Source organism: Micromys minutus (assembly GCF_963924665.1).
Source record: "Micromys minutus genome assembly, chromosome: 4".
In the NCBI taxonomy this organism is placed as follows: domain Eukaryota; kingdom Metazoa; phylum Chordata; class Mammalia; order Rodentia; family Muridae; genus Micromys; species Micromys minutus.
The window spans coordinates 31,602,223-31,619,125 of record NC_137973.1 but is presented as its reverse complement, the minus strand read 5'-3'; the positions used below and the strand labels follow the sequence as shown (position 1 = coordinate 31,619,125).

At 51.0% G+C, this 16,903-nt stretch overlaps 2 protein-coding genes across 3 annotated transcripts; one reads left to right on the top strand and one right to left on the bottom strand.

Annotated features, from left to right (window-relative positions):
- NUDT17 (nudix hydrolase 17) lies at positions 1-2,479 on the top strand. Its single transcript, XM_080915162.1, has 8 exons — positions 1-197; positions 357-540; positions 720-745; positions 877-969; positions 1,234-1,332; positions 1,493-1,629; positions 2,004-2,180; positions 2,289-2,479. Exons 1-8 carry the CDS (start codon positions 6-8, stop codon positions 2,290-2,292), a joined length of 912 nt encoding a protein of 303 aa, XP_080771288.1. The 5' UTR covers positions 1-5; the 3' UTR covers positions 2,293-2,479.
- Positions 2,480-2,596: 117 nt separating this feature from the next.
- Positions 2,597-11,549, bottom strand: PIAS3 (protein inhibitor of activated STAT 3). 2 transcript variants are annotated; one of them, XM_080915160.1, is made up of 13 exons: positions 11,441-11,549; positions 8,349-8,766; positions 8,107-8,191; positions 7,917-7,967; positions 7,602-7,692; positions 6,792-6,926; positions 6,495-6,600; positions 5,802-6,036; positions 4,934-5,067; positions 4,686-4,854; positions 4,400-4,533; positions 4,207-4,244; positions 2,597-3,732 (listed from the first exon to the last, which is right to left on the bottom strand). In XM_080915160.1, the coding sequence occupies exons 2-13, from the start codon at positions 8,761-8,763 to the stop codon at positions 3,466-3,468; spliced, it is 1,860 nt and encodes a 619-aa protein (XP_080771286.1). In that variant the 5' UTR covers positions 8,764-8,766; positions 11,441-11,549; the 3' UTR covers positions 2,597-3,465. The 2 variants fall into 2 exon arrangements, with proteins under 2 accessions (XP_080771286.1, XP_080771287.1); XM_080915161.1 differs by lacking the exon at positions 11,441-11,549 and adding an exon at positions 10,760-10,859.
- Positions 11,550-16,903: the final 5,354 nt, after the last annotated feature.

Genomic DNA, 16,903 nt, shown 5'->3' with positions numbered 1-16,903 from the left:
GCGCGATGGCTGCCGCACGATTGCTGCTGCGCCTTGCCGGGCGCCTTGAGTCAGTGAGCTTCACACAGAGTGTGTGTGGCCTCCTGGGAGCCGGGCAGGGACCCGGGCCGTGGCACACGCATTGCAGCCTGGAGCGAGGACAGCTTGTTCTCTCGAGCAACCCATTCCCCGCCGCTTCGGAGAGGCTTCCAATCCAGGTCGGGACAGGGAACCAACAGAAAAAATGAGGGCTGTTTGGGGGACGGGGTGGTTGGCAACAAGCTAGCTCCCACTGTAGGCGAAAGTCCCCCCACCTTAATCTTTGAAAGCCCAATCCTGCTTCCGAAGTCTTAGCCCAGCCAAACCCCTTTTGTCAGAGACCCCTTTTCTGCCCTTTTGCGGCTCTGAGCCAACAGCCTGAGGTCTTCAGGACAGAGCCGCTCACAAACAGAGGTGTGGACCTGGGTGTGGCAGTCATTCTTCAGTCCAGTGACCACACTGTACTGTTGACCCGAAGGACATCCACTCTCCGAACTTCCCCCAATCTATGGGTCCCTCCAGGTAAGCACCTAGGAACAGGGTCTATGGGAAACAAGTGCCTTTTCCCTCCACAATGTTAATGGGTAGTCCCACAGTGGTGACCCAAGGTCTGTGTCCACCACAAATTCCTCTGCCCGCTGGATAATGGGGTCTCTGATTAAAGACAACAACCATTCACATTGGGCCCATTCTTTTTGCAGGTGGGCACATGGAACTTGATGAGGAGGTACCAGTCTGCCGACCCAACCAAGAGACCTGAGTGGAGTCACCTTGGGTGTGGGCTGAGGGAGGAACAAAGAAAAGACTCTTGATAGGGTTGAGCTTTGGATACTCTGACCTGTTCCCTTTGACTCCCAGATACTGGAATGTGGGCTCCGAGAGCTGTGGGAAGAGTGTGGACTACTGTTGCCCCAGAACCAGTTTTCTTGTGTCCTTCTGGGGTTATGGGAGGTGAGACAGAACAACCCCTAAAGCCCACTGAATAATCCTTGTCTGCTCTGGGCACTGGGGAAAGGTGTAGATGGACTGGAGTCCCCAAGCCATAGCTCTCACTCCTGTCCCACTTACCTGTCACCTACCACCCACTCCTTTGGCTTTGGGCTAGCATTTCGTCTCCCTAAAGCTCCATTACAAAGTCTCAAAGATAGTAAGTTTCTCAATGTTATATTGATTTTTGTTGTTGTTGTTGTTGTTTTTCTTCTTCTTCTTCTTCAGAGTGCCTACCCTCCTAGGCTGAGCTGGGGTTTCCCCAAATACCATCACCTCATTCTCTATGTACTGGTGACCTCCCAGGAGTCACAGGAGCAACTCCAGGTAGGCTTGGTAGTAGGGGAAGACAGGTCATATGACCTAGCTGTGACAGAACAGAAGACAAGGGGAGATAATCAAGCAGCAAGCTGCCCTGCCCCTTGTCTGTCTCCTCTCTACCTGTGGCCTCTTCCTCTACCTGAAGAATCAACATGTCTGACCCCAGGCCAGGATCCAAGTAAATCCAAATGAGGTTAATGCCTTTATGTGGCTGGGACCAGATGTAGCAGCAGCTGTGGTAGCCACAGAGGATGAGACAAAGACACCCGGACTTCTCTCCCAGGACCTTCCACTCTCTGTCTGGTAAGAACTTTCCCTTTTGCTATCAGCATACAACATACGCGCATGAGCATGTATGGGAGGGTGCCGTCTGTAGTTTCGTGTTGTGCAAGAGACTTAGGGAATGAGTTTGTCTACTGATAATCAAAAGACCATCTGAGATCAAAGACACTAACTGTTAAGGGTTTGTGCTCAGACTAGCTAGCATCAAAGACCTTGATCTGAGCCCTCACTCTCCCATAGAAAAAGGGTTAAACCTCCCTGAATGTGTTTCCTTTCTGTCAGGTGAGGTTAACACTCACTTGCCTTCTGCAATAGTTGGGAGGATTAAATGACTCAATATACTAAAGTTCATTGTAATACAAGGCATGACCTAGACAGAAACTGTCATAATCCAGCGCAACCGAACTGAAGGAGGACGGAGGAGCCCAGTCTCTGGCCCTGCCCGTGTCCATACTCATGCGGGCAACCCCAGCCACAGCAGAGGACCAAGAGAGGGTCGGCGCTGGAACCAAGTTTGCCCTCAAACTCTGGCTGCAACACCTGGGCAGAGGAAGGGAAGAGACAACTTTCAGGTAGCACAGCCTTACAGGATGGTCTGGTGCTCTTAGGGACATCAAAGAGACAAGGGGAGAGCAACTGCTCGTAGCCATGTTTGTGTGAATGTCCCTACTCCCTCCCAGGTAAAAGTGGAGTCCACATGGACCCCAGACCAGCAAAGGAAGGCAGGCGGCCCATGAGAGGGTAGACATCCTGGCAACCAGAGACCTTCGTCTAATACCTGGGATCTCCTTCAAGATGGAAGGAGAGATCCCACTCCATAAAGTTGTCTTCTGGCTTCCACATGCAAAACCGTGGCACACATGCCCACATACGAAGCAATAAACATTTTAAATGTCCTTTTTTGATTTTTTAAGTGAAAGGATGGAACATGGACCCTGTCCCACAAACCATGGGTCTGAAAAGCAAGAACAACATCTCTTCCCCTCCATGGCGCTCACAGAACATTCACAACCTTTATTGTAGGCGAGAACTCTGCTACAGCTCCAGGGATAAAAAGTAAAATCACATCATAGGGCCTTGGCCCTGAAGGGGCCTGAGTATTGGGAAGGAAGACACAGAGCCCCCATGTCCCACAAAAGGTACAATAATCTAGGCCTGAGACAGGTCACTGGAAGCTTAGGCCCTTGGCTGTTCAACATAAAAACGTCGTGAACTTAAATAGATAAATAGAGACCCAGGCAGTAGACAGGCCACACCCTGCTCCCAAGCCCCTGGGAATCACAACTAAGGCCTGGTTTCCTCCTCAAGTCACACTGAGAAGTAAAAGGCAAGGGAAGTCGTCTTTGGATAATTTGGGGTTTTCTTATTTATGTACAAAAAAGAAAGCTGCAACCCAAAATAGAGTTCTCTGTCCATCTCTGACCGGCCGCCTGACTGTATGGCCGAAGAGAATGGAACGGACGTAAAAGAACAGAAGTTTGGGTTTGGGTAGGAAAGGAGTCTTGCGGGAGGGGGCAGGAGGCTGAAGATCTGGTAAAGGCTGAGCCTCCTTCCCTCAGTTCCTATCCTTCCGTCCACCTCCCACTGCCTAGGTTACCATAACCCAAAGGAATGTGCCACCATCAAAGAACACGTCCAAAAACAGACCCCAATGTCCTTTTTTAAAAAGTTAAATGTTAACCCTTTGAGTACTGGCCTTGTTAGGCAGCGATAAGGCCAAAATCAGGTATCAATGAAGGTCTGGCCTGGCCTCTGGCCAATGACCTCTGAGGGATCAGAGCAGCCAGGGGTTGAGAACCCACAATGTATCCGCTCAGTGGTGGGGCCAATGGAGATTGATTTCACAATTCAAATGACTCAGTCCAAGGAAATGACGTCTGACCTACAGCCAGTCAAAGAGGGACCTGAAGGCAGGGGTCCTCCATGCCCTTCCCTCAAGGAGCTCCCAGGAGCCGCAATGCTGCTGACACGACCAGGAGGGGGTGCAGGAGTGGAGCTGCGGTGAGAGCTCCCCAATGTGGGGGCCAGTGGGCCCAGGAAGTGGGAAGGGGTTCCCCGGTACTGGAAGAAGTGGCCAAGGGTGTCCTGTTCATCTATCGAAGTGATAACTGAAGGGCCGTAGTGCTGGAAGGATGAAGGGCACAGCTTGATGTGTTATCCTGACTCCACCTCACTCACCTCAAAACCACTCTGTAGGGTACCAACCCTCACTGATCCCACGGCATTCTTGAGAAGACAAGCTGGGGAACCTCTCTGACTCTGCCCTACTCCCCCAGACCCTTCTCCTGTGCCTGGCCTTGAGGCAGCCCCTTCAGATATCCAGTTCTTGGCCTCGTGGGGGGTCTGAAGTGTGTGAAACATCCACAGGGAAGGTTCTGAGTACGTGTGGGGGTGATGAGCTGGAAGAGAGGTGCTAGGAAGGCACAGGTAGAACTATGAAGTGATGGGGGAGGGGTAAGGAAGACAAGCTGCCGTGTTCTCCCCTCACAGAAAAGCATTTTTAAATCCCTAGGGAAACTGGGCCGGGGAACAGAGTATAATCAGTGTCTAGAAAGAACTCTTCTAAAATCTTAGGTCTTCCTAGACATAACCACTTACCTGACTCTCAGTCTGAAGGAAAGAAAATAAATCTAAACCTGGTAGGAAAAGAAAAATCAAAATCAACCCCTTCTGATTCCTTTGCCACAAGGAAAAAAAAAAATCCCCCTGTCCCTGGGGCTCTGCAAAGAAACAGGTCTGGAAAGGGTGACAGGGCAGGACCCTCCCCTCCACCTTAGGGTCAGTGTTCTACCTTGGATGTCAGCCCCCAGTGGGAAGGCAGGTGGGTACTCATGTAGTGGGAGACTGGACAGAAAATCACTGCCCAGTGTGCCCATTGCAGGGCTCCGCAGCACCGAAGATGGCTGGTGACCAGAGGGCAGGGCTCTGGGAGTGGAGAGAAAGAGCTGGAGAAACTAGCCAAACAGTTGCCCAGGGTCCCATTCCTCCTGCCTTTCCCCATCCCAAAGCCTGCCCTGTGGCCAAAAGGCAGTTCTGACATCTGTCCCCTCTCACACAGAAGCAGCCCTTTCTCATACCCTTTGCTTCCAGGAAGGGCTGGAATGGCAGCCGAGGTAACAGGGCAGTGCTTCTTGGTGGGGGGCAGATCTTCCTCATCTGATGAGCTTTCGATTGTCAAGTCAATGATTTCAACCCTCTTCTTATTCTCTGACTGATTTCCCTCTTGGACTGGACTATACTGGAGACCTGTGGGTGGTTAAGAAGGCTGTCTCAGAAAAAGGGCCACCCATGATTTAGCTCAATTGGGGAGCAGGGGGTCACTCACCATCCAGCCCATACCCTGGCGGGGGGCAAACCTCTGATGCCTCCTTCTTGGGTTTCATTGGACACCAGGATCCATCTTCCATGAACTGGATCTCATCACAATCCGAACAGGAATTAAGAATTTCCATGAATAAACTAGGGGAGGAGGACATGGCAGTTCATGAGGCTGGAAGACGGCTGGAACCGCACTCAGGGCTCTGAGTTCACTTCCTAAGCCTTAGTCACCTCGTCTGCATTACCTGCCCTGCTGGACCTCTCTGAGCTGCTGCTGGAATAGAAAACACAGCACAGGCTGGGACTGGAGCTCAACAAGAGAGCCCTTGCTTAGCATGTAGGCCCTGCATCAACCCCTAGCACTGTGGGTAAAAGTGCACAGGAGCTTCAGAAAGGTTAGGCACAGGGTTAAATCTTCCTGAGAGAGAATGTGAAAGCCCCAGGAGAGGCTGTGGAAGGGACTAAGACTACTAGTCAATTATTAGGGGTTAGTGTGGAGGACTAAGTACATCCAGAACCTTTAAAAAAAAGTGCTTTTGTGATAGAAAAAACGAAGAGGTGCCTGGCTGCTATGCTCTGTGGGAAGGTAGGGCAGCTGTCAGCAATGCATTGGAACAAGTCAACACACTGCTCTGTCACTTACTAATGTGACCTTCAGCCCTAGACCCCTTTCTTCATCTACCACGAAGGCACCTATGTCGTGGAATCATGAGAAAATGCATTCAGAGTGCTCAGGTCCGTAACGTCACACACATGGTGGACAGCTAAAGGAGATGGAGAGGGGGAAAGCTGGGATTTGTGGGAAGAAAGCCATGAAGGGAGGAGAGGAGGTCTTAGTGACTGTCCTAGGAGAGAGGGAAGCTAAAGAGCCTTACCCATCAATAATCAGCGACTCATATGGAGCCTTCTTGTCACACACAGGACACGTCCATGTTGGCTTCTTCTCGTTCATCTGTAGATAAAGGGCTGCATCGAAACTCTGCAGGTGCGCACAGGTGAGGGCGCGGCACGGGACAGTCAGGCGCATCTTCCCTAGCGGGCACATGAGTGACACCCGGAGACTTGTAGTAGCCACTTCACTGTCGGGGTCAGCGGTCAGTTTCTCCTTGACTGAAACAAGGATTGGGGCCATTGCCAGGGGTCAGTGAGGCTAGAAGCAGCCTGGCAGCAGACAGCCCCAGCTGACAGGCAGTGGGTAGAGTATCTGGGGGCCCATGGCATGTCACAGGAGTAGAGAAGAGATGTCCCCATCCCTGAAGATGCTTAAACAATGCAGGGCAAAATGTGGCCTACGCCGAGGATGATCTAGATGGGAGGATTAGACGGAATGAACTTCAGGGCTTTTCAGTACAGAGACCTCTTACTTAGTAGGGTGGGATCAGAGCCTTTGAGATACAAGACTTGTGTGATCAGGAACACAAAGGCTCTTCCCACTGTGGGTCTAACTCCTCAACTGAGACTGAGGAGAAAGCCAGGGAGACTACAGGGAAGAGCTGTTCCTGATGAAGCCTGGAGGGCAGCAGGAAGCCCTGAACCCAAAGCAGGAGGAGGAAAGGGCTGGTACTCACTCAACGCCCGGGAGTGGTCTGGATTCCGGATACCCTTGGCTCTGAGCTTTTGCAGAAGGGTCCCTGCAGTCAACTGCCTCACCAGGTACACAGACAAGGAGTAATTCTACTTGGGGAAGGGAGAGGGAACATTAGCTTCTGCTTCCCACACCAGCTCTTTCCCAATGGCCTTTGCCTCTCAGAGACCAGAGACGGTGGCCTTTAGCAGAGAGACCTAAGAGCAAGATGAACGCCCAACTCAAACCTAGATGGCTCCCTGCAGCCTCTTTGGGCTCTTTCAGCTTTAGCAATGCTCACCCGTCCAAACTCAGATGACCAATTCACCACGATGGTGTTGGGAACAGTGGCTGAGAGTCGAGCCAGGGGTGTGATGTTGATCGGACGGCTGGGCCTCTTGGGCTCAGCTCCATTCTTGGTTGGAGGGAGGTAACCCTGAGGAAAGGAGGGATTTGTTAGTGGAGAGAGAGCACTGGGTTCAACTCTAACAACAGAATTCCTATCTCAGATTACTCTCTGGAGGGAGGCCTGAGAGCAAAGGAATAGGGATCGCTGTAACACAAGGCCCTATGTAGAACCTTTTAGGGGTTCATTTCAAGGGTAAAAGGAGTTTATTGACCAAGGAACTAGGAACCCAGCCACTGGGTCCCACGGGTCCACTTCAACGGATATCACCTTTAAGAGGTCTTTTCTAAACCTTTGTATTAAACTAGTGTCCCTCTACTGGGTTCTGACAAAAATCAGTCAGCCCTATTTTATTTTACTCATTTTTATTATTAAGTCTTTGGCAGTATCCTACAATGTGTTTTGATCCTATTCACCCGAACCACCCCCACTTTTCCACCCACCCAACTTTGAGCCCCTCTCCCTTTTATTAACGTTATCAAGGACAGTTTGTATTATCCATATACTCTTAGATATGTGGCTTTTCACAGGAGCATAGTCGACCTATACTAGTCAGCCCTAATTTAAATAATCTCTAGATTATATTGATTTCATCAATAAATGAGCAACTACTACACGCACCAGGCACTGTTCTAAGCATGTCTTTTCATAAGAGGGTTTTACTCAATATTTATTCCTTGCCAAAGGGAAAGACTCTTTACCTACCGGCAGGGGGCAGAGTTTCCCATTAACCTTGACAAAGAGGTTAGGGGGGAAATAGTCCTCCTGGGGGCAGCTGGTCTCACAGAGACAGAACCTGGTGAGAAAGGACAGATGAATGGGGTCAGCGGCAGTTTTCTGAGGTGAATCTAGCCCTGGAGCAGGGAACTCCAGAAAAAAGAAAAAAACCAAAACAAAAATTGGTCCTAGATATTTGCATCCAGGAGTCAGGGGCCAGAGCGGGCGGGCAGGCGGGCGGGGGCTGGGGAGGAGGAGGATGCTGTCCGCCTGTTTAGCACCCACCCTTGAGAAGCAATTCACCTGAGCTGCACTTGTATGATATAATCGCACTTGGCTCCTGGCAGAACCTCCCTGCAACAAGGAAGAGCAATGGCAGTTCGGAGGGTGAGCAGAAGGGTGTTCAGGGTAGAGCGGCGACACGCAAAAGAATGAGACAAAGCAGGACAGAGAGCAAAGTCCCCAGGGACGGGGCGGGGGAGGACAGGTGTACCTGGATGTGAGAATCTGCTGCAGCTGCTGGGGAGTGAGTGCAAAGGTAAAGTGGGCTTCCTCAAACCTCTGGCTGGAGGTGGACGCTGCGGGCACAAAGGCACAGTTATCCCCAAGCCCATGCCTGAGAAGCTACTTGCTTCCATCCCATATTGCTGATCCTTCAAGAATAAAAACGTAAGAGGAAAACCTTCCAGCCTGAACCAGAATCCAGAGAGCCTGAGGGACCACAGTCAGCCATACCAAGGGTGGTGGGCCGGATGAGCTCTCCGTAGACTTCATAGAAGGGCAGTGGTTTCATGGTGACATCAGGGTGCACAGGCTGGGGCAGAGGAGGGTGCATGTCCACCTCACGCTTAGGGCCCAGCAAGGTGCCAGGGGTCAGAAGGGTGGGAGGAATGGGCGGAAGGGGGCCAGGGGAGCCTACAGGAGAGGCGCCTGGGGGCAATGAGAGCAAGGAAAGATCGGAAGGCCCCAGGGTCTTCCGGGGAAAGCGCCTGCGGTAAAGTTCTTTGATCTTCATCTGGACGCTGGGGGCACAGCTAGACTTGAGGAGGTGCAGGGCCTTGGCCAGCAGCTCGTGTTTCCGCCCACTCTTGTTCCGGCCAGCGAAGCCAAGGAGAACCTGGAGCTCAGACACCCGGAAACTCATCACCATGTGCTGCGGGAGAAGAGCACAGAAACGATGGAAGCTGAGCTACAGGGGGCAGGGCCTCTCCCCTCCGTCCCCAGTGTTGAAAAGTGCTCTAAAGCCAGTGTACTGCCTCTGAGTAGCTGACCTGACCAGCTGAGCCCACAAGGACCACCTGTAGCCCCATCCCTACCCCTAATCCAGACATTTCATTAAGCAGATTATTGTCTCTTAGGGCTCAGACTCTCAAAGCCTTAGCCTCCTGGGAAAAAGATAGGACATGAGGAAAGAGAATTCAGGGCAGATAGCCCCAGGAGGAACAGGCCAGGTGGCAAGAGGATTGTATCCCACTGCCACCCTCCCAGTCACCTCCCTGTCTTCCCCAGAGTTCTGAATTAAAACTTTTATGGTCAGTGATTTTAGGTCAGAGTTCAACACTCCATCATCATCATCATCCCCACCTTTTACACTATTTACACACTCACACTCCTTTAGTCCTATTTACTAGAAGGAAGCTAGCAAAACTTGTAGGGGAGAAGGGTGAATCGCCAAGTCTAGGTAATTGACCAGACTTACTCCATTTGTCAGTGATAGGCTGTCTCTCTGCCAGTGAAATGCACCAATACAAGCCAGATTAGATTAATTTATATAATTATACATTTATATTAGGTTTATGGGGAAGCTGCCCCAAGGGAGTCACCATGGGGGGAGGGGAGGGGAGAGGGAAAGGGGAAGAGAGGGGGAGAGAGCACAAATGTCTGGATTATATAGGGAAGAGGCTTGGGGGAAGGGCAGCCCAGCCCTTAGGCTTGAAAGTTCGGGATTCGGGGGCATGCATGGTACGTCAGGGACTAAGGGATGCTGGGAAAACATAGAGGCCAGGTCTGCTAAGATATGCACCTCAGTCCCCTGTCCTGGGGTCTGAAACCAAACAGTCCGGAACTACTATCTTGTTTCTTTTGCTTATACATGGTATACATAGCCACCAGGGTGGAAACCAAGGCAAACTTCTCAACAGAGACCTGAAGAGAATGAGAACGGGGTCCATGGACCAAAGCCCAGAAGTAAGCTCTTAAAGGTGGATGCCCCATTGGCCAGAACTCAGGCTTGTCCAGGACATGGATGGGGCTAAGCCACAAGATGGGGCAATGGTCTAAGGTTCTGTGGGATATCATCAGGTGTGGTTCCCTGAAGACTGTGTGGTGGGGGCGGGGGCAAGATCACTCTCCTTCTAGAGCTCCCTTCTATGAATTTCTAGAAGACCTAGTCACAGGCAGACCATTAGTTCTCCCAAGTTCTCTTCCTCCTGGACTCCTTTTCATTAATGTGATGGAAACCTTGTCCCTCTACCTTTCCATCCTTAGCTCCTCCTACTTGTTTTTATCTCTCCTTTGGCTCTATAACTTATTTTTCTATCCAGTGGTTCACACTTCTCTACCTCTCCAACGACAGCACCTCATTAAGACAGTTCCTTGTCTCCAGGATGCTCCAGCCAAAGCTCTTGAGGTACCCTCCTGTGCAGCCCCGCCCCCTTACGTCTCAGCAGCCTACTTCCCACGGCTCAGATGCCGACAGCAGCCCCAAAGCCTCCACCCTAAGCATCATGTCCCCCGGAGCCAGCCAACATTTGGTCCTCGGGTCCCATCCCTACGTCTCCCCCTCACTGCCATATCTCTTGGCCTGATGGACTCACCCCTGCGCCTCTAAAGCAGCTTCCCCTCGCCTGACTGTACCCTGCAACTATCTACTACTAAAAACGGCTACGGCCCGCGTCCCCGCCCCCTGTGCCTCGGTCCCCCGCGGCGACAATTCCCCCTCCGCCCCACCCCTGCATCTGCCCTGCGGCCCCGCCCCCGGGGCGCCGCCGCAGCCCCTTCTCGCAGCCGCTGCCCGCGCATCCCTGCAGCCAGCCCCTGCCACGTCGCCCGCGCCCACTCCAGCCCGCTGCGCCCAGCCTGGTCGCCTCCCCGCCTCGGCGGGCAGCCGAGCGAGTCCTGCTGGGGCTGGGGGAGGGGGCCGGTACCTTTAACTCGCCCAGCTCCGCCATCTTGAGACATCGCAGGCGCCCCAGCCCGAGCCGGAGCTCAGGCCCAGGGACCGGCGCAAACTCTCCGCCCCAGCGCCGGCCGCAAAGGCCGCCTGCTCCGCCCCGTCCGGCCCCCTACACCTCCCCTTCCCGGCCCCGCCCGCCGGGCTTCGGACCGCCGCGGGCCTCGCCCCTTCTCCTGCAGCCCGGCGGCCGGGGCAAGTCTCCGGGTGGCGGGCGACACGGTGGCCCCGCAGGGAGTGTGCAGCCGGGGGGATCGCGGGGCCCTGCGGGTAACGAAGAGGAGGCGGGCCCGAAGAGATGGGCTTTTAGGGAACCGAGGATACTTGAAAGATGGAGGGAAAGTATCCGGAACTGCCGGAGCTCCGAGAGATGGGGGAGGGGCGGCGAAGTTGGAGCCCCTGCCCTCCGGAGATCTCGGCAAGTTTAAGTTAGCCAAACCCCAGAGTTCTGCCAACTCTGGGAGCGATGTGCTCTGGTCCTTTTTGGGGAAGTTGGGGACTTGCGAACTGTTGGAGACGGCTGTTCCCAATCCTTCACTCCACCACCCCCCCCCCCCGCCCCGAACACCCAGCAACTACAAGCGTATCTCCTGCTAGCGCCACACGACTCGAGGCTTGACAGGCAACAAAGTTGGGTGCGGAAAGCAGGACTTACCCGCAGAGTTGCAGGGGTGGGCCCCGATGCAGAAAGGGCTCGCGCCGCCCCTGCAGTCTGCACGGCTTGAGTTCGGTCCGGCAGCTGGACGCTGCAGCCGCTGCACCGCCCGGGCCAGAGCTCCGCCCGGCCGAGCTTTGCTGCTGGGGCCGCCCCCTCCTGGGTAAGCCCGCCAGGACCTCGGAGAGGGGAGCGGGGCGGAGCCCGAGAGTGGGGCGGGAGTATTAACTCCTGTGAGCACTTAGGAGAGAAGAGGTTCTGGGCGTCCAGTCTCAGTAGTCGTTTGATCACTTGCGGGCAAAACTGTGTGCATTGGAAATCTGGTTGTTCAGAGAGGCTCTAGGATGAGATTTCCATCTGTCTGGGGGGGGGGGGGGGGACCTGGGCTATGAATGGAAAATCAGCAACCCAATCCCTATAGATAGTCCTCTATCCCCCAACCTCCAAATATGCTTACAGTAACTAGGGATTCCACTGTTGGTGAACACAAGGAGGTACATGTACAGAAGAAAAACTTCTGCCCCTCTTTGAGATGCCTTCTCCCTCCTCCAAAGTTTTGGATCCTCCAGAGGGCTCTGTCTCAACCAAGTTGGCCACTTAACCTCCCGATTTGAGCAATTAATTTCTACATCTATGAAGATAGGTACTTTAAGGCACTGTGTCTTGTACTGTTATAGTATAAACTCCACGTTTTATAGTTGGAGCCTCAGGGATAATGTCATCTGTCCAGTCAATATTTGAAAAGGGGAGAGGTGAGTAGTAAAGTGCTAATCGGTGCTTGCTAGGTGCTGAGGGCTTAAAACCGCTCGAAAGCTCAGTCTGGTATCAGAGGCAAGTTGTACAACAAACATGCAACACAATAAGAAGCTCTGGTAAATACCAGGAATAATCCCATTTAGTTTAAGCCTTCAGTGTAATCCTTTCCATGAGCCCCAACCCAAGCTGCAAGCCATAAAATGCTAACAATATTCTTAATGCCTGTTAATTATACTTGACGACTTCCTGGTTTTGTTCCTAGGGAAATGACCACCCTCTCCTAACTCTGGGGATTGGGGGAAGGGGTTGTTCCTTACTGCTTGAAATGATGGGCCCCTCGAGCTAAATTTAGGCTAAGTACTTGGCCCTAAGTCTCATCTGCTGCTTCCTGCATCCTAATCACGCCCTAGTGCTTGTCCCTTCTGGGGCTAGAACCTCGGACTTTGTGCACTGGGATGCTGGCACAGCCAGCTGAGCTCATTGCCAGTCGTATTCCTTTGTTTCTTCCTAAGCTTGATATCCCTTTTTGCCCCAGACATTTTGTGACTCCAGATCCCTGGCAAAATGGATGTATAGAGATAAGTATGTATAGTGGCTGGGGAGATGGCTTGGTGGGTAAGAGCACTGAGCTCTTTCAGAGGTCCTGAGTTCAATTCCCAGCAATCATGTGGTGTGATTGGTGACTCATAACCATCTGTACTGGGATCTGACTGCCTTTTCTGGCTTGCAGGTGTACATGCAGATAGAGCATTCATATACATAAAATAAATCTTTTTTTAAAAATAAGCATATAAATCAGACAGTTACTGACAACAAACCTTGAATATTTCTCTAATTCTTTGGTATACATATAGCTTCATCATGAATTAAAGATGAAAGCAGCCATGCGTGGTGACACACAGCTTTAATAAAGCGCTGGTTTGTTTTATGGAACTCAAAAAAGCAATTAAATAATACAATCCAAAGGTATATTAATTTGACACATTCTAGAGAAATGTGTGATCGGAAAATCCTTACTCTCCAAAAGTAAGGCATTATATTTTTATAAGAACAGAAACTTTTGTATGGACAGTAAAAAAATTGTCATTCATAAACAGTCGTCTTGAATCTGAGCTAAGATGTTTCAGTGTTCATAGGCATTGCATGTCACGATGGCATGTGTGCTCCAAAGTGCCTCCAGCACTGGAAATTTGAGTATATCCATTATACCTCAACAAAGCTATAAAAACATACTACAGAAAATGACCTCTTCTTAATTCTTAGTGATTTAATAAAATATCTTAAAATATGAAAACTGGGACATGGAGGGTGGGGAAACTGGTCAGGGCACAAAATAAATAATAAAATATTTAAAAGAAAGAAAGTTGGACATGGCTCATACTTAAAATCCCAGCATGCGAAATCCTGCCAAGGCTACATGGTAAGTGAAAGGAAAGAGATATCTGGTCATGAGGAAATCTAATCTCCTCACACAGCGCACCAGTGTTGTTAAAAGATGACGTTCCGGGTTTCAGTACCAACGTTAGGAAAAGGATGAAGAGTGGGGGGGGGGGGGGGATATGGCCCATGGAGGTGTGTTGAGGCATGGGGGCAAGGGGGATGCCTCTGGGGGGGATCCATGTTGGGAATCCCTTCCCCCTGAGGGACCAGCCACACAATGGTATAGTACAGAATAGAGTTTATTCAAGTCATAGGAGAGTTAAGAGGGTAGTAGAGGCAGAGAGAAGAGAGGAGTAGAGGCTGGCCATGAGCACGTGGAGGGAGAGGGGGGAAGGGAAGGGGAAGAGGAGGGGGAAGTGGGGGAGAGCAAGGATGCAAGAGCATCCAGGGATGCAAAAGGCCAAGAGGCAAGGGAGAGAGGAGAGGGCAAGCAGCCCCTTTTATAGCGTCAGGTCACTGGGGCGGAGCATACCTGAGTAACTGAGGGACGGGGTGGGGTATACCTGGCTGTTGCTAGGTAACTGAGGGGTGGGGTTTACTGAATCCCAACAAGTACTACATAGTGAAACCCTATCTCTAAATAAATAAATAATTTGAGCACTTGTAAGATAAAGGCATGAAGATCAAGAGTTCAGAGCTGGAGAGATGGCTCAGTGGTTAGAGCACTGACTGTTCTTCCAGAGGTCCTGAGTTCAATTCCCAGCAACCACAAGGTGGCTCACAACCATCTGTAATGAGATCTGATGCCCTCTTCTGGTGTGTCTGTCTGAAGACAGCTACAGTGTACTCATATAAATAACATAAATTAATAAATCTTAAAGGAAAAAAAAAAAGAGGCAGGCAGATCTCTGTAGCATGTTCCAAAACAGCCAGGACCACAGTCTCAAAAAAGAAACCAAAAAGAGTTAAAGGCCAGCCTGAACTACAAGAAACCCTGGGGGGGGGGGGGCAGTAAGATGGCTCTGTCATCAAAGGTGCTTGATGACTGAACCCATTCTCCACTTACAAAAGGAAAGAACTAACTTCCTCTGACCTCTGACCTCTGACCTCTCGCCTCCACACCTGCCGGGGAGATAATAGCACTTACTGCACTTGCAGTGGGCCAGAACTCAATTCCCCAGCACTCACAACCTCCTGAAACTCCAGCTCAGGAGACCCAACACCTTCTTCTGACCTTCGTGGGCACCTGTACACTCGTGGGAGAACAGAGGGAGCATCGGGACACAACACAACCATGAAACCGAGGAAAGCTCATTCTTTGGGTTTGAAGTTGGCAGTTTAGATTAAGTCAGGAGCCGTCTACTCCAGTGTTAATCACTGACCACTCTCCCAGCTGCCATCTTGGGATCAGCTCCCTGGAGCCAAAGGCCTATTTTGCATAACCAAAACTACTTCCTGACACACTTGAATTTAGCCAAATGGGACTGTCCCTCTCTGGACCTCCTCTCTGCATTTTCTTAGTTTTCCTACCCATAATTCTAGATATAATGAGTGTGCCAATCCTTGATAATCTTTAGTAACTGAGAGGAAGGGATGAAATATTCTATTCGAGAAATTTCTGAACCCTTTCTGTGCCCTCCCTTAGTGGTTTCCTATCACTCGTGTCTCTCCATGAACCTCAAAGCTAGTCTGATCCTTCTCTCCGATCTGATTTGAGTATCTCAGCTGCACCCCCTCAGCCAAACCCTGGACCAGTTCCTGCAGCCCTGAGTGTAGCCCCAGTCTCTCTCTGCTGTCTCTTTCCCTGGGGCCACTCTACTGGCAAGCCCCTGCTGTCTGACCCAGCTTAACCCAGCAGAGGGCGGGCTGAGGGAGGAGATGGAGAGGGATCTGCTTGCAGGCTTCGGGCCTGCGGTCCAGATTTTTTAGGAACTCTTTCCCATGGAGTGGCCAGGGTAGAGGAGGGTCAGGTAGCTGAGGAATCAAATCTTTCTGTTCTAGAACCAAACCTGGATGCCCCTCCCTTCTTTCAAAAATCAGACTTTTCTCACTGTGGACCTAAGAGTCGCTTGTGCATTGAAGCCTGCCCTAGGATATACGTGGGCCACTTTTTTTTTTTTTAATTCAGATAGTTTTTAATCCCTGCATGCACCCAGAAAAGAATGGTGATCACACAAGAACATGTGTGTCAAATCAGGACACACTGTCACGTGCATTCATAGAGTACATCAGGGTGTAGACAGGTTTCCAATGGTATGTGCCCAGCACAGTAATCACAGTAGGTTTACAGGGACTCTGTTCTATTTTAGACAAGATTTTAACAGAATTTTTACTTTCTACACTTGTTGTGTGTGTGTGCACCCAGTCATTAAACCCAGCAACAAGCACACACACAGCCAGAGCTATTTGCAGGCTCAGATGGAATTTTTAATTGTGTATGATAGGGCATGAGTACCCTCAGAGATCAGAGGTGTCCAGTCCCCTTGGAGTTGGAATCACAGTTGGAATCGGTGAGTTTGAGGCCAGCCTGGTCTACATAGACCCTCAGCAGAGCAGAGCACAAAGAATCCCTATCGCTGTAAAACTACTGTGACTACCTTGCTGGGCACCATTGCAAACCTGTCTAAGCATTAGGAGTAGGCCCTAATGTGTGCCTGTGACAGTGTGCACCGATGTAGGTTAGTCAGTTACAAATTTATCTCTCTAGTGAGGGACTTTGCTAATAAGGGAAGAGAAAGGATGTAGTTTGTTTGTTTGTTTGTTTTCAGACAGAGTGGCAATTGTAGCCCAGGCTGATTGGACTCACTAAGTAGCAAAGGCTGGCCCTGAATTTTTGCTCTCCCTGCCCCAACCTCCCAAGCACTGAGATTAAGGTGTATACCACCACACCTGGCTTATTTTTTAAGTTGTTTGATCAAGATTCTTTTGTTCCCCATTCCACCCTTTTTGACAAAAATCACAACAATACCCAGGACCATCTGTTTTCTGCTTTATTTTCCAGGGAACTAGTTTACATCCACAACTCTGGTCCCATCTGTGCTGATTCCAGGAGCCAGGTTTTCAGGTGTGAAGTCCGTGTGTCCCGTGAAGCCCCTACACACAGCACCACTAGTGGGTAATTACCACCACCCACCTGCCCACCACAGCTTGATTGAGCCTCGTTACTCCCTGTAAGAAGAAATCCAAAGATGAATTCTGCACCCTTACCCTCCTGTCCACATCAACATGCTAAAGGGACTGCTTGTCTCCAAACTGGACAGAGAGCTGCCCATAAACGGGTAGGAGAAAGGCTGGGAGACAGTTGGTTTTTGAGTGAAGGGTGAGAAA

Bases quoted from the DNA above. Each gene is read 5' to 3' on its own strand.
- NUDT17 (XM_080915162.1), top strand. From the start codon at position 6: ATGGCTGCCGCACGATTGCTGCTGCGCCTTGCCGGGCGCCTTGAGTCA. The intron at 746-876 runs GTACCAGTCTGC...TTTGACTCCCAG, and splicing joins ACATGGAACTTGATGAGGAG to ATACTGGAATGTGGGCTCCG. The intron at 970-1,233 runs GTGAGACAGAAC...CTTCTTCTTCAG, and splicing joins TCCTTCTGGGGTTATGGGAG to AGTGCCTACCCTCCTAGGCT.
- PIAS3 (XM_080915161.1), bottom strand. From the start codon at position 10,783: ATGGCGGAGCTGGGCGAGTTAAAG. The intron at 8,192-8,348 runs GTATGGCTGACT...TTGTGCCCGCAG, and splicing joins CATCCGGCCCACCACCCTTG to CGTCCACCTCCAGCCAGAGG. The intron at 4,855-4,933 runs GTGAGTGACCCC...AACCACCCACAG, and splicing joins GCCAGGGTATGGGCTGGATG to GTCTCCAGTATAGTCCAGTC.